Raw genomic sequence first — 14,415 nt, 5'->3', positions numbered from 1 at the left:
GGACTCCTGCTTCCTCCACTAGAGGAGCTCAGCGTGGCTCCCCTCATTCGGCTGCCTGGGGCAGGCAGAGCTCTGCAGAGGAGCTCCCCGCGGTCTGTGGCCAGAACGAGGGGCATGAGGGACTGAGCCGAGACCCCAGGGCCTTCCTGCCCTTCCTTGGATGCCCAGGGCCGGCCACCCGTGGCCATGTCCATGCTGTTCACTCCCGGGGGGTTTTCTCACCCGTCCCTGGCCTGATGACCCCAGGACGGACATGGGGCTGGGATATAGCGGGGCACGGGGGCCAGCCTTTGGAACCCCAACACCTAGCCTTCCCTGGAGGGCAGAGGTGGTCACGGGGGAGGGCGGGCCTGGGTCTGGGTCACCGTGAAGCCCCAGACCTGCCTGCACTTGGTGAGGGGCCCTGGCCCTGGTCAGCAGTGCCCACTGGCTGAGTTACTCTGCACTCCGTCGTCTTCCAGACCCCGTCTCATCATGAAGGCGTGGAGGCCCCGCGCCACCGGCCCTCGCCAGGGAGGGGCACTGCTGCTGCTCCGGGTCCCCAGGCTGGGCTCCTGGGGCTGAGCACAGGCGTCCTCTGTCCCTCGGTCCAGCTGTCCAGGGAACGGGGCCACGGCGTGGACCAAGGCTCTGTCTCTGGCGGCATGCGGCGGTGCTGGCGGTGCCCTCCTGGTCGGGCAGCTGCCGTGGGCGGTGTGTCCCTTGGACGGGGCTGCTGCCCACTGGACGTGAGACCCGCTCGCCCTGACTGTCACAGCGATCTAAGGGGAGGTGAGGGCAGGGCTCTCCACGGGCCCTGGCTGCACATACGAGCCCCTCGCCCTCCTTATTGGGGGCAGCTGTCCCCACGGGCCCCTTGCCGGCCTGTCTGGGCAGAGGGCACCCCGGGGTCTGGGGCAGGTGGGCGGGGCTGCGGCCCACAGCGCAGGACGGCCACACCTCCACCCGGGCCGAGGCCTGCCTGCTGCCCCAGGGCCCTCGCTCAGGCCTTTGTCCTCCTTGCTTTGAACCCCACTTCCCGGTCTGTGCCCAGGCACGGTGCGTGCCCCCCAGGAGGCCTGAGCAGGCGGAGGCCCGCAAAGCACACTGTCCCCCTCACCCTCAGGGTTTGGGGTTGGGGGAGGATGACTCACCTTCCTGCACACCAGGAAGCCCCTGGGAGAAGAGGACCCCTGGACCCCAGTCTGGGCACCCCCCACAATGGCCCCAGCATCACACTGAGAAGCGGGGATCTCAGAGGGGGACAGTCCTGAGCCAGAAGCCGGCAGGCACAGCACAGCCCACTGGGCGGGATGCGGGAGGTGGCCGGACAGTGGCGGAGGGGCGGGGCGAGGGGGTGCCCACCATTGGGGCCTGAGCAGCGTGCCCCCATCTGTCAGCGAGGCGGGTCCTTCTCTTGCGCCAGCACTGAGCCTGACCGGGGCCTGCTCCTCAGGGCGGCCCCACACCCGGGCACAGACTGCATGAGTGAGTGACCCAGGGCACCACCTTGGGCCAGTGGGGATGGGCTGCGGGAATCACAGCCTCTGTGTGCCGAGCTGGGGGGGGTGGGGTCTGTCTTCAGCCCCATGCTCTCACCAAGGACGGGGACCCCAGCCTCAAAGGGTCTGAAGCTCTGAGCGGGCTGGGATGCAGGGAAGGGGGCGTCCTGCGCACCACGAAGGTGCTCTCGGTGGGTTAGCTCCACTTTGAGCTGACTACGGTCCTTCTGTGTCCCCGTGAAGGGCAGTGTGGTTCTCCTCCTCTCCTCTGAAGCGGGGTTCAGAGCAGGTAGCCATTTCTTCAAAGAGGCGGTCTGACCCCCGCAGCCCAGAGACGGCGTGTGGATGGCCACGCTGTGTCCAGCTCGGCTTCTGCCCTCGAACCTGGCCTCAGATGGACCGAACGCTCTGGAGTGTGTTGCCAGCGGCCCCCAGTCCCCTGGACAGGCTGCCCTGTCTCGAACCCGACACCTCCGGGCTTAGGGCTTACACAGAGGCACCAACGCCCACGTGACCACAGATGCCCACGCGTCTATGTTGACAGGAAGGACGATTCGGCACCAGCTAAATGCGGCCTCTGGAGAACTTCCGAAATAAAAAGAGGTTTTTTTGTTTTGTTTTTCTGAAAAGCGTCAAGCTATTTGTAGCCCAAGCTGGTTGAGCAGATTTTTCTGGGTGTAGCTTATTTTTTCACTCATTACCTTCTTTTTCTTGTGAATTAGAAAGTAGCGTTCTTCCCACCCGGGAGCATCGCTCTGACTTCTCCCTGTACCACTGCCAGCTTTCCTGCTCCGGCGGTGGGGGCGGGCTCAGACCTGCTCCCCCCAGCCCAGGAGGCTGGGTTTTCCTTTAACCACAGCCCCGCAGTGGGAGGCAGGCTGGCCAGGCCCGGGCTCTCCTACCCAAGGTCACCCGCCCCCAGGGTCGTGACCTGCGGTGGGCAGGGGCCGTGGAAGGGTTGCACCAGGTGGTCAGTTGGCAGCATCCAGGCTGGAGAAACTGGAAGAGGCCCCCCTGCCATCCCACCTGGCAGAGCAGAAGACGGGCCTGTGAATCACTGGCCGGAGCCTACACGCTTGCTCAGGCAGCGGAGCTGTGATCTGTCGCTCAGAGTCTCTCAGCTGGAGCGGCAGCCCCTGCATCTGTGGCAGGATTCAGGGTGTCCCCTGGACTCACGGCCGGGTTAGAGGGGAGCAGACCCTACCCGCTTCCCACCCCGCAGCCCGGGGTGTTTCGCTCACCCCTGGGCGTTTCACCAGAGGCCTGACCCAGGCCTGCCCTCGGGAGTCCTCTGCCATCAGCTCCAGGCCCAAGACTGGGCTGCAGCCCACCTTTGCTGACCCCACCCTCCCCTGGAGCACACATAGATGAGAAAAGAGCTGCCTCTGTGGTGTCCCACTCCTCCCTGCCTCTTGTCTACAAGATTGTTTTAAAACCTGTAATCTGCCAAGCTAGGCCCTTCCAGCAGTCTAGTCCCCTCAGGGCTGAGTTCCAACTCCCTGACCTGGGGCTGCCTGGAGCCCCTCCCAGACCCCCAGGACAGGGCAGCTTAGCCCGTTCTCCACGTCTCAGGCTTGCCTGGGCCAGTTGGTGCTGACTTTTGAAGTGTCCTTTCTCACTGCCATGGAGGCCATGTCCTTTCTCTCTACCCCATGGACAGAGGAGCTTGGTGGGCTACAGTCCACGGGTCGCAAAGAGTCGGACACGACTGAGCAACTTCACTTTCACCTTCTCACTGGCGGACGGGACCGCTTTGCTAAGCTCCAGGTGCCCTGAGATGGGGTTTCCACAGAGGCCCCCAGGGCTGGTGAAGGCTCAGAAGTCCTGCCTCGCACTCCAAGTGTCCCCTCTGGCCCCACGCCTTTATCCACAATCCCGAACTCCCTAAAACTCTGAAAGAAAGGTTGTCAAACTCTGGTGACAAAGCCAGTCCTAAACCAACATACACGTTTACCGTGGTCTTTATTTATTCCAGTTCATGGGAACAGTTGCGTTTCACTACCAAAATCTTAAAAACATTTTTTTCGTATGTCTTTTGGCGGCGTGGCATGGGGGGACCTTAGCTTCAAACCAGGGATGGAACCCGAGCCCCCTGCAGTGAAAGTACGGTGTCTCGACCTCGGGCCACTGGGAAGTCCCTCAGCACGAGAATCTCAAGGCACAGCCCCGGGGCCCAGGGAGGCGTCAGGTCATCTGTGAGCGGGTGAAAGTCCTGAATTCCAAACCCGCTGGCCCCACACCTCGTGCTGGACTGGGCGGGGGCCCGGGGAGGGGACCCCGACCAGCGGGCAGCAGTGAAGGTACTGCCCCCCTGACTTTCACACTGAGAGGGGACACAGTCTGCCCAGCGCCGGCGCTCAGAGATGGCAGAGCCCACAGGCCAGCAGAGGGCCCAAGGGCCCAGGAGGGTGGGACAGGATGGGGCTTCCTGCCTGTGGAGGGGCCCTCACCTGGGGGGCTGCTGACCACAGGCCTGACATCCCTCCCTGAGGGACTGAGAGCCCCAGACGTGCCTCCCGGGGGGGCGCTCCCGGGGGGGTCCAGGCTGAGGGCACCTGGGAGTGTCGCTAGGAGTGTGGCAGTGGCCGAAAGAGACAGGAGGCACCCCGCCTGGAGAGACCTCAGCCTACGTGGGGTGCAGACCCTGGCCCGCCTTCACAGCGCCCGGGGGCCCCTTCTCAGGGTGGTCTCAGCGGGTCCACCTGCGGGTGTGCAGAGCACAGGGCACTGGGGTGGCAGCTCACCCTCACCCCTTACCAAGGATCCCAGAACTGGGGCGGACCGGCTGTCCAGGTGTGTGCACTCGCAGAGCCAGGTACAGCCACCAGCAGCTGCCGGAGAGGAGCCGGGCTGGCCTCGCGCCAGGCATCAGGCTTTCTGCCCGGACAGGGCTAGGAGTGGGGCTCTGCAGGCCAAAGCCCCTGGCATCCATCCTGATGAGTTGGGGGGGGGGCATGCCCTGACCTCAGCTGGGCAGAGCCTGCCAGGCCAGCGCGGTGGTGGAGCATGTATGAGGCCCGAGCCTCTGGGGCGGGCTTTACGGGGGGCACACCAAGGATGATCAGAGGTCAGGTGTGGACGGGGGTCCCATGAGGGGGGAGGAGTCAGAGCCGGGGTCTGGGTAAGGGGCCGGGGATCGGGCAGGGACGGTGTTGGGGGGCCGGGGGCCCTGGGCAGGGAGGAGGCGGGGTGGACAGCGACCGCGGTCACGGGGGCCGGGCGCAGTGCGGGTCTCGGGTGCCCCGGCGCCCTGCCGGCGGGAAGGGAGGGCGTCGCCCCAGGCCGCGGGCGCGGGGCGGTGGGGCGCCCGGGTCCCCGCCCCCGCCGGCCGCGCCGGGTCGCGCGTGGGCGCGGCGGGCGCCGATTGGCTGGCGGGCGCGCGGGCGGGGCGGGCGGCGGCGCGGAGGGGCCGGTCACCCCGCAGCCCGGCCTTGGCCTCGGCTCGTCGCCGCCCCGCCCGCGCGCACGTCCCCCCGGCGGCCACCATGAGCACAGGCCTGCGGTACAAGAGCAAGCTGGCGACCCCAGGTGAGCCCGGCGCCCGCCCGCCCGCGCGCGCGCGCGCCTTTGTCCCCGCCGCCCGCGCGCCTCTCATCGCGTGTCTCGGTCTCTCTCCCGCCCGCCGGCCGGCCCTGGACCCCGACCCGACCCCCGACCCGACCCGCACCCGCAGAGGACAAGCAGGTACGCGTGCGCCGCCGCTCACTCGGCCCGCAGTCACCCATTGTGCCAACAACCCGCGGCGCCCCGGCGCGACCCCGCCCCCGCCCGCCGTCATCCCGCCCTGTCGCGATAGCCGATCGTCAGCCCGGGTGCTGCCGGGCGGAGGCGGCGCCGTGCCGGGGTCCTGGATCCTGACCCTGGCTTGCGCGGCGTGGGCCCCTCCCCGATGGGGGATGGGCCGGGTGCCCCCTCCCACTGGTCCAGCGCCGGCCTCTCCTTGTTGAACTGGCCCGAGACCGCGTGCTGGGGGTCCTGAGGGAGCCCCTGGTCATGGAAGGCCAGGGGCGGGGGGAGGGGTCTGTGTCCAGCAGCCAGGGCCGTCCCAGAGCGGCCCCACACAGAGAGGGTGGGCGGCTGCTCGGGCCACCCCACCCAGCTTCTCTGCATCCTCTTCCCACTGAGCGATGTGAGTGGGCTGACCTGGTGCCTCTTCCCCAGACTGGGAGCCTCCAGGGCCTGGTCTGAGTCATCCCCCTGCCCAGCACGGATCTTCAGACCTAGGGGGTACAAAGTGGTTCACCCAAGGGCCAGCCTGGACCCCCACCCTCCAAGTGCACAGGGCTGGACAGGAGGCCACCTGGACACCCACTGCTAACCTGGCTGAGGTCAGGTTTAAATATCAAGGTGACCCAATGGAGAGGGGCGCATCTGGGGAGCTTGGGGCCCTGGGGCAGCCCCACTGGCTGAGGTCTCTCTGCTCAAGCGCAGCCGTGTTTTGGGCAGAACAGGAAGGCCGACTCAGGCACCAGGGTGGCCTTGGCAACCCTTGTCAGGGATGGGGGTTCACACCCTGGGTGGAACCCCGCAGTATTGGCCCAGGTGCAGCAGGCGGGCGGAGCAGCCTGGCAGGTGGGGCTGGGGCTGGAAGTCGAGGGCTGTGCCCTGGGCTGGGCGAGGCTTGTGGGGAGGGGCCTCTCATCCTCACCCTGCCAGCGAGGGGCTCCCCGGGGAGCCGGGGCCGGGAGCTGCCTGCCCGTGCTGCGGATCGAACAATGCAGGAGATGCAGGGCCAGCCCGCCAGCCTGCCATTGTTCAGGGAGAGACAGGGGAAGCCCCGGGAGACCAGCCCCCCTGCTCCAGGGCCTGCAGACGCTTGGGGTCCTCTGCTGGGGCTCCAGCCCCGCTAGGCCGGTGTCTGCCCCACCTGGAGCTCAGCTAGGACCGGCCTCACCCATGCCTGCCCCTGGGGCACGAGCCAGAGGCCGTGATGTGGGTGGGTGTAGCTCCCCCCGGGGTCGGGGCCAGGAGCCAGGCGTTTGGGGCAGGCTCCCCGTGGGTCTTCACTGTTCCATTGCTGCTGTTCTGAGCCTCAGCCTGTTGCCCCTCCAGGAAAGAGGGGGACTCTATGGGCCCTCCGTGCCCACCACCTTAGGCACTGGGTGGGGGGCTCTGGTGGTCCCCTGTGCCCTCCCCACTGCACCCCCTCTCAGCGAAAGTGGTGGCTCCACTGGCTCTGGCTCCTGTTCCCAGAGCTGACGGGGAGATTCTAAGAATGAAAACGCCTCGAGAGCGTCAGGCACCAGGCGGTGGGGAGGAGGTGGGCGCGGCACGTCTGCGGCTCCAGGAGTCCTCAGCAGTGTCTGAGGACCAGACAAAGCGGGCGGCAGGGCCCTCTGCTTGGGGACCCCCAGGGAATCCCCAGCCCTGTGCAGGTGAGGTGGGACGCGGGCTGGGCTGGCAGGGGCTGGGCTTGTCCCTGGTCCCGGGCCTCCCGAGGCTGTGCCTTACCAGCGGGCAAACCGAGGCCGTCTGGGCAGTGCACCCTTCAGGCCCCAGGGTGTGGGGAGATGAGGCCAGGCCCGCTCTGTCCTCGGAGGTGCCCCAGGCCCGAGACGTCAGCTTATCCACCCGGCAGGAGCTGGTCCTAGCAGCCATGTCTAAGGTGGCGCCTGGGGTTGGAGGCTGGGGGATACTCAGCCCTGAGGCCCCCCACAGGTCCACGTGGCGGGTGCTTTCTTGGAGCCAGGGCGGGGGGCCGGGCTGTGGCCTGTGCACTGCCCCCCCCCATCCTCTTGGATGAAAGGCACTCCTGTTCCCAGAAGTGGACCCACCCCTCCTCCCCAGGTGCCAGAGGCCTCCAGGCCCCATGGCAGCAGCTCCGGCCTGGACGGGGGTACAGAGGCTTCTTAAGCAGGGAGCTACGAAGGGAGGGTGGGTGGGGGTGTGGGGGCCTCCCAGCCCTACTGACGGAGTTCACAGCGGGTCCACCTCTTTGGATGCTCAGCTCCTTCCCATTGGTCTGGCCTATTCAGACTCCGGTGGGGGCCTGTGGGGTTGGGGAGAGGCTGGGTTTGGGGGCTCAGGAGACCCCCGTGGTCCCTGGCATCAGGGCACAGGCGAGAGGGCGGAGCTAGCCAGAGCCCCCCAGGCCCCCTATTGCCCAATCCTGGGGGGTGAGGGCAGGGTGGAAGCTAAGACAGAGTGCCCCCCGGGAAGGGGTCCGCTCCATCAGCCCCCCTCGGCTGGCAGTAGCTGTCTGGCCAGCAGGGATGGCCGGCGGGTTTGGGGAGCTACGCACGGGCCACAGCTTCCGCGTTTGCAGAGGGGATGGGGGGCGGCATCTAGGGCTCTGACCGCCCCCTCCCGCCCGACGCGGGCCTGGGTGGGGAGCGGGTCTCTGCCCTCGCAGGTTCCCCGCTGGTCTCGGCGGCCGCGGCGGTAAACATTCTCCGGACACATGCGGGGGGCGGGGCGCGCAGGGAGGGGTGCGTCTGTGGGGAGTTTCGGGGGGCCGGGCTGGAGCGCGTGGATGGGGCTCCCTCTGGCGGCGGGCGCGGCGGCGCGGACCCGCCGTGGACCAGCCCCCGCCGTGCAGTCGCGGGGCTGACGGCCCGAGCCGCGCCGCTCCGCGCGCAGCCGCCTGCCTGCCGAGCTGGGCCCTGCCCTCCTCCGCTCCGATGGCTCCGCCCGCGCGGCCTCATTTCCAGGCGACTGTCTCCCGGAGACCGCGCGCTCCCGTCCGGCGCAGGGACCCACTTGTGCCCGGGGCTGGCCGTCTGGGGCCGGACCCGCGGCTCGAGGGGGACCTCGGGGTCGCGCATCGCGTGAGCACTGCCCCGCCCTGGGCCCCGGTGCCCGCGTCCGTGCGCCCCGGGGGCGAGAACACGCCTGGCGGCGGGCGGGCCTGACCCTCTGGGCCCCAGCGTGGCCCGCACGGTCCCAGGCTGGCGGGGATGGACTCGCTGGCAGCACCCCAGGACCGCCTGGTGGAGCCGCTGCTGTCGCCGCGGACCCAGGCCCAGAGGCGGCTCAAGGTGTGTGTGGAGTGGGGCGCGGAAAGTGGGTCAGCGCGCGCCCACCCCGGTGCCCGGACTGGGGATATGACGGGGGCCGCAGGGTCCTGGGGTCCTGGGCTGTGCACGGGGCCACAGGGAGGCCGGGGGCTGCTGTCTATAAATAGCCGCAGCTCCGCAGTCGCTGCCGCCAGCCGCCCCCGCGGCTGGATCGGGGCCAGATGGGGCCTCCCACCCTCTACTTTCGCGGAGGGGTGAGTATTGAGGTGGGGGCTTCTCCAGCTTCCGAGGTCCTTGGGCACGTCTGAGGGGTCCGGGTCCTGGTGCCCTCTGCCCCCCACCCAAGGACACTGGCCTCGCTGGATGTGCCTGTTGCCCCTGCTCCAGGCACTGACTTGGCGTCTGTGAAGCCCTTGAGGGCACCACCACCCTCCAGGCCCACCTGCCTCCCACCTCAGGGGGGGCCTTTGCCCACAGACCCTCGCCTGCTGCTGCCACTGAGATGCCACTCTCCCGGGGGACCCTGCCCTGCTGCCCCCCTGGCCTGAGCCCGGTAGGGGCAGGGGCCGGGGCTGCTCCAGGAACAGGAGCGTGCCCCTGACCTGCCCCACCCCCGCCAGGACGTCGACAAGCAGTACGTGGGCTTCGCCACGCTGCCCAACCAGGTGCACCGCAAGTCTGTGAAGAAGGGCTTCGACTTCACGCTCATGGTGGCCGGTGAGTGGCCCAGGCCCCAGGGCGGGCAGGGGCACGGGCAGCCATGCTCTGTCTGGGGCCTGGGACCTGACCTCCCCACTGCATCTGTGGGCAGGGGAGTCAGGCCTGGGGAAGTCCACACTGGTCCACAGCCTCTTCCTGACCGACCTCTACAAGGAGCGGAAACTGCTGAGTGCCGAGGGTGAGTGGGCCCCACACCCCCTGCTGGGTGAGCCTTTCAAGGGCTCCTTCCAGGTCCAGCCCCGATCCTCTGTCCCTGAAGCGTGGGTCCAGACCACCACCAGGCCACGTAACCTGGGAGTGTCTGGGGTGCCCGGGCGTAGGAGTCAGGGCTGCAGAGGCCACTCTAAACCATCCCTGCCCCAGAACGCATCAGCCAGACGGTTGAGATCCTAAAGCATACGGTGGACATTGAAGAGAAGGGGGTGAAGCTGAAGCTCACCATCGTGGACACACCGGGCTTCGGGGACGCCGTCAACAACTCTGAGTGGTGAGGAAGGCTTGCCTGGGCTGGCCTAGCCTCCGGCTCCCAGCCCGGCTGGCCTCACGTGCCCCCTGCCCCCAGCTGGAAGCCCATCACCGACTATGTGGACCAACAGTTCGAGCAGTACTTCCGGGACGAGAGCGGCCTCAACCGCAAGAACATCCAGGACAACCGGGTGCACTGCTGCTTGTACTTCATCTCCCCTTTCGGGCACGGGTAGGTGGCTGCCCGGGCCAAGGGGCCTGGCCCGCCCGTTCCTCAGGCACCCCCTCCCGCCACCCCACCCCTCAAGCCCCTCACCCCGGCCCCTCACAGGCTGCGGCCGGTGGACGTGGGCTTCATGAAGGCCCTGCACGAGAAGGTGAACATCGTGCCCCTCATCGCCAAGGCCGACTGTCTCGTCCCAGGGGAGATCCGGAAGCTGAAAGAGCGGGTGAGCCTGCAGGCCTGGGGGGTCTGCGCGGGGCTCAGAGGGGACTGAGGCTGCCGGCCCCTCCCCTGACAGTCCTCGCTGGCTGCAGATCCGGGAAGAGATCGACAAGTTTGGGATCCATGTGTACCAGTTTCCTGAGTGCGACTCGGACGAGGATGAGGACTTCAAGCAGCAGGACCGGGAACTGAAGGTGAGCCTGCAGCGCTTGGGGGACCCCAGAGGCCACGCTACAGCGGGTCTAGAGGAGCGCTAGGGCCCTGGTCTGACCTGGGGCGGGGGGCGGGGCTGGGGGGGGTGGCGTGAGACTTTCATCCAGGCTGTAGAGTCTTAGCTGGGGGTGGCTCAGGTCCCAGCTGGCCAGTGTGGTTTGGGTCCCGTGTGGTTCATGGGTCATGGAGTGCTTGCCAGAATATGAGGGCACAGTCATTGGCCAGGCCCCACCCTGGCCCTGCGCTCAGCCCCCCTTCTCGTACCCCAGGCCTGTGCATGCCCCGACTCACAGAGTCCTGAGCTCTGGGGGAGGGAGGTGGCTTTGAGTGGTGATGGAGAAGCCAAGCTGGGGACAAGTGGCCACTAGGCCTGGACCAGGGTGGGCCCTTCACCCCAAAGTCAGCAGGGGTATCACTAACAGCCGGCACAGGCTCCGCTCTGGGGAAGGAGGGGGAGGGTGCCAGGCGGGGAGGGTACATCTGATTGGGCACAGCCTGGCAAAAGCTCTCCATGTAAGCAGCACCAGCTCTGGCTTCAGCTGGCAACAGAGAGGCCCAAGGTGGGGATAACAGGATCTCTTTGGGGAGAGGTTATTGTTGGGGACACTGGAGGCGTGCCCACGCCCCTCTTGTACGTGGACCTCACACCTATGCTAACTGGGCATGAGCCCTTGCACCTGCCCCCCACCCCCCAGGAGAGCGCACCCTTCGCTGTTATCGGCAGCAACACGGTGGTGGAGGCCAAGGGGCAGCGGGTCCGGGGGCGTCTGTACCCCTGGGGGATCGTGGAGGGTGAGTCCAGGCCTGGGGCACAGCCTTTGGGTGGGAAGGCTCCCGTGGGCCGGTGGCCCACTCACCGGCCACCCCTGCCCGCAGTGGAGAACCAGGCGCACTGCGACTTCGTGAAGCTTCGCAACATGCTAATCCGCACGCACATGCATGACCTCAAGGACGTGACCTGCGACGTGCACTACGAGAACTACCGCGCGCACTGCATCCAGCAGATGACCAGGTGCGCGCGCCCGCCCCGCCGCCCCCAGTCCCCGCCTGGAGGTGCGGGAGTCGCAGGGCCGTGCTGGTGGCGAGGGTCAGCCCGGCCTCCAGCAGCCTTGTCCCCGGTGTCCACCCTGCAGCAAGCTGACGCAGGACAGCCGCATGGAGAGCCCCATACCCATCCTGCCACTGCCCACGCCCGACGCTGAGACTGAAAAGCTCATCAGGATGAAAGATGAGGAGGTGGGCGGGGAGTGGGGGGCGGAGCCAGGCTGGATGGGCGGGGTGGGGCGGAGCCAGGCTGGGCTGGGGGGGCAGGCCCCGCCCACCGCTCGCTCACACCGCCCCCTGCCGCTCCTGCCCCGCCCCCAGCTAAGGCGGATGCAAGAGATGCTGCAGAAAATGAAGCAGCAGATGCAGGACCAGTGACCCCGCCGCAGCCCCACGTGCCATAACTATACTGCCGGCTTCCGGGCTGGCCCTTCCCACCCCCGGACCCCGACGGGCCTGGACTCGACTCCGGATTCATCTGGATCGCCCATAGGCCCGGGCGCGACCCCCAACCCCAGAGTGGCCCAGACCTGGTTTTTTTTCCCTCCTGTTCTCAGAGACGCTGGGTCACAGCCCCAGCCAACCCTAATTTATTCTCAGCATCGACCCCTCCCCTCGTTTGTATCTGCTTCCCAGGGGCGTGGACGTTGGCCCCCCCACATCCAGACCTCTCTGGCTTTGGGGCGCTGGATCTAAGTTGGGTGGTCACTTGTGAGGTCTGCCCCCAACCGGAAGGTCACTGAATTGACTCCAGGCCCCATTTACATGGGCGGGAGAGCCGAGGCAGAGTGGGGGTGGGGGCCGATCCCCGGGACCCTGGCCTGTTTCCCGACTCCGGAGCCTCCCTTTGGGCCCCCGTGGGTCCTTCTTACCCCTTACCCCACTCACCAGGCACCTCTGTGCACAGGTTGGGAGCGGAAGTGATTAGGCTCCCTCCCGGCCTAAGGAGGTCAGCTGGCTGCAGGGTTAGACCGTAATGCGGCTGGGCTTCGCAGTGAATGCCCGCGACCCTCCCCCATAGCCTGGCCTGGTCCCGGGCGGGGGAGGGGGGGGGCTCCAGTAGCAGCGGGTGGTCGGCAAACTGGCTTCACCCGCCCCTGGCCCACCCTTTGCCCATCAGGGGCAGGAGGCCCGCTCTGCCCAGCAGCACTGTCGCTCTGGGTTCCTGAGTCCCTGGTCCCCGTCCCTCCACCCGCATGATCCCTGGCCCCGAGCCCCATTCTCCAGTGTGTTCTGTTGTGAATGCTGCACCCTGTCCTGGTGACAGGAGAACAATGTTGGTGAACGTCGAAGAGGGTGTCCGCATGGTCTGTGCGCCCCGGGAGCGAGGGGCCGGAAGCTCGGTCGGCCGGCAACCTGGCGATAGCGCTCTATCTGTGCTGGCGGCTCGACCTCTGGGTTATTTCTGGCGGGGTGGCCGCGTTGTGGTCGGTTCGGCAGGCGCACCAGGGCCGGGGAGGGGAGGGGCGGGGAGGCCTTATCGCCCGGTCCTGCGACCACCGCCCGGAGCTCCAGAGCTCGCCCGGTCGCCGACCTCTCGCCATGGGCTTCGGTGAGTCTAGGGTCTGCCCAGGCCGCGCGCTCCCCGAGGACATCTGGCAGGGAGGCTCTCAATCCTCTGGGCTGCAGTCAGAGCAGTTCGGGCCAGACCCGGAGGACCCTTCCAGCCGGCGGGCGGGTGGAAAGGCTCGCGGGCGGTGGCGATGCCGCCCGGGACCCCGCGGGCCGGGCTCACCGCGGCGCTTCCCTTCCAGGGCTGCGCGGGGCGCTGAGCCTGCTGCTTCTGCTGCTCGCGCCGCCGGGCCGCTCGGCCGCGGGCTGTCCCGCCCCGTGTCGCTGCGCGGGTACGCGCGTGGACTGCGGGCGCCGCGGGCTGACGTGGGCCTCGCTGCCGGCCGTCTTCCCGCCGGACACGACCGAGCTGGTGCTGACCGGCAACAACTTGACGGCGCTGCCGCCCGGGCTGCTGGACGCGCTGCCGGTGCTGCGCGCCGCGCACCTGGGCGCCAACCCTTGGCGCTGCGACTGCCACCTGGTGCCGCTGCGGGCCTGGCTGGCCGGCCGGCCCGAGCGCGAGCCCTACCGCGACCTGCGCTGCGCCGCACCCCCCGCGCTGCGGGGCCGCCTGCTACCCTACCTGGCGGAGGACGAGCTGCGCGCCACCTGCGCGCCCGGTGCGCTCTGCCGCGGGGCGCTGGCGGCGCAGCTCCTGCTGCTGGTCCTCGGGCTGTTGCACGCGCTGCTGCTGGCGCTGCTGCTGTGCCGCCTGCGGAGCCTGCGCGCCCGCGCCACGCGCCGGAGGCCGCTGAGCGAGCCGCTGGCCGCCGAGCGCGCGACCCCCGAGCCGAGCGACTGGCGCTGAACCGTGCGGCCGGGCCCCCTCCCCCGTCCTCAAGATCTCCCAGACCTGCGTCCCCGGCGGCCCCGCGCAGGGGCCCGACTGCTGCGCCGCCGCTGGCCACACGCACCCATGCCTGGACTTGGACCGAGGACCCCCCCACGCTGTCTACGCTGCCAATAAACCCTGCTCCCCACCCGACCGATCTTCACCGTGTGCCGCGGAATCCCCTTCCCAAACCCAGAAAGAGCTCCGAGGAGGGAGGAGTTCCCACATGGCAGTTCATACACCTCCATATCACCTCCTGGTCGGGGAACATGGGGTGGGGGCAGTGAGCGAACTTGCCCCCCACCCCCCGACTCTCCCCAAAGTTCAAGTGGGGAGGTGTGGAAGGGCTGGAAGGACAGTGCCCACCTGGGGGGGGGGTGAGGACAGTGTGGGGACAGTCGGAGCCCCACGGGCGGAGCATGTGCTTGGAGTGGAGGTTTCTGGCTGCCAGGGCGGGTCTGCCAGATGGCTCCAAGGATGGTTCAGGGTGTGAGGCTCCCCAAAGCATCAGGAGTGCTTTGGACCAGGGATGGTGAGGGCAGTCAGGGGCCCCAGCAGGACCTTCCTGGGCATTTGAGTGAGAAGATCTGGAGAGCAGGTAAGGACAGGGTGAGCCTTGTGAGCTGGGGTCCACAGAAGCTCCCTGCAGGAGTGAGGAGGCACAGGGGGTTGCAGGGTCTCTGAATCGTGTCCTCCACCTGGCTG

The 14,415-nt window shown here is 68.1% G+C and overlaps 2 protein-coding genes across 5 annotated transcripts; both read left to right on the top strand.

Annotated features, from left to right (window-relative positions):
* The first annotated feature begins 4,890 nt into the window (after nucleotides 1-4,890).
* Nucleotides 4,891-11,931, top strand: SEPTIN5 (septin 5). Of its 4 annotated transcripts, XM_070385674.1 has the most exons (12): nucleotides 4,891-5,009; nucleotides 5,155-5,165; nucleotides 9,058-9,154; nucleotides 9,249-9,335; nucleotides 9,521-9,644; nucleotides 9,720-9,854; nucleotides 9,954-10,071; nucleotides 10,160-10,261; nucleotides 10,976-11,072; nucleotides 11,157-11,292; nucleotides 11,414-11,516; nucleotides 11,646-11,931. In XM_070385674.1, exons 1-12 carry the CDS (start codon nucleotides 4,967-4,969, stop codon nucleotides 11,700-11,702), a joined length of 1,110 nt encoding a protein of 369 aa, XP_070241775.1. In that variant the 5' UTR covers nucleotides 4,891-4,966; the 3' UTR covers nucleotides 11,703-11,931. The 4 variants fall into 4 exon arrangements, with proteins under 4 accessions (XP_070241775.1, XP_070241776.1, XP_070241777.1 ...); XM_070385675.1 differs by lacking the exon at nucleotides 5,155-5,165 and having other exon boundaries at nucleotides 4,897-5,009; XM_070385676.1 differs by lacking the exons at nucleotides 4,891-5,009; nucleotides 5,155-5,165 and adding an exon at nucleotides 5,212-5,828.
* A 667-nt stretch (nucleotides 11,932-12,598) lies between these two features.
* GP1BB (glycoprotein Ib platelet subunit beta) lies at nucleotides 12,599-13,861 on the top strand. The gene is made up of 2 exons (XM_070386701.1): nucleotides 12,599-12,631; nucleotides 12,691-13,861. The coding sequence occupies exons 1-2, from the start codon at nucleotides 12,599-12,601 to the stop codon at nucleotides 13,684-13,686; spliced, it is 1,029 nt and encodes a 342-aa protein (XP_070242802.1). The 3' UTR covers nucleotides 13,687-13,861.
* The last annotated feature ends 554 nt before the right edge of the window (nucleotides 13,862-14,415 follow it).

Source organism: Bos mutus, chromosome 17 (genome assembly GCF_027580195.1).
Source record: "Bos mutus isolate GX-2022 chromosome 17, NWIPB_WYAK_1.1, whole genome shotgun sequence".
NCBI lineage: Eukaryota > Metazoa > Chordata > Mammalia > Artiodactyla > Bovidae > Bos > Bos mutus.
Note: the sequence above shows the minus strand (reverse complement) of the source record. Positions and strands in the feature narration are given on the sequence as shown.

Excerpts from the sequence above, each read along its gene's own strand:
- SEPTIN5 (XM_070385673.1), top strand. The coding sequence starts at position 8,378 with ATGGACTCGCTGGCAGCACCCCAGGACCGCCTGGTGGAGCCGCTGCTG. Across the intron at positions 9,155-9,248 it reads CTTCACGCTCATGGTGGCCG|GGGAGTCAGGCCTGGGGAAG; the intron begins GTGAGTGGCCCA and ends ATCTGTGGGCAG. Across the intron at positions 10,262-10,975 it reads AGCAGGACCGGGAACTGAAG|GAGAGCGCACCCTTCGCTGT; the intron begins GTGAGCCTGCAG and ends CCCACCCCCCAG.
- GP1BB (XM_070386701.1), top strand. The coding sequence starts at position 12,599 with ATGTTGGTGAACGTCGAAGAGGGTGTCCGCATG. Across the intron at positions 12,632-12,690 it reads TCGAAGAGGGTGTCCGCATG|CGCTCTATCTGTGCTGGCGG; the intron begins GTCTGTGCGCCC and ends ACCTGGCGATAG.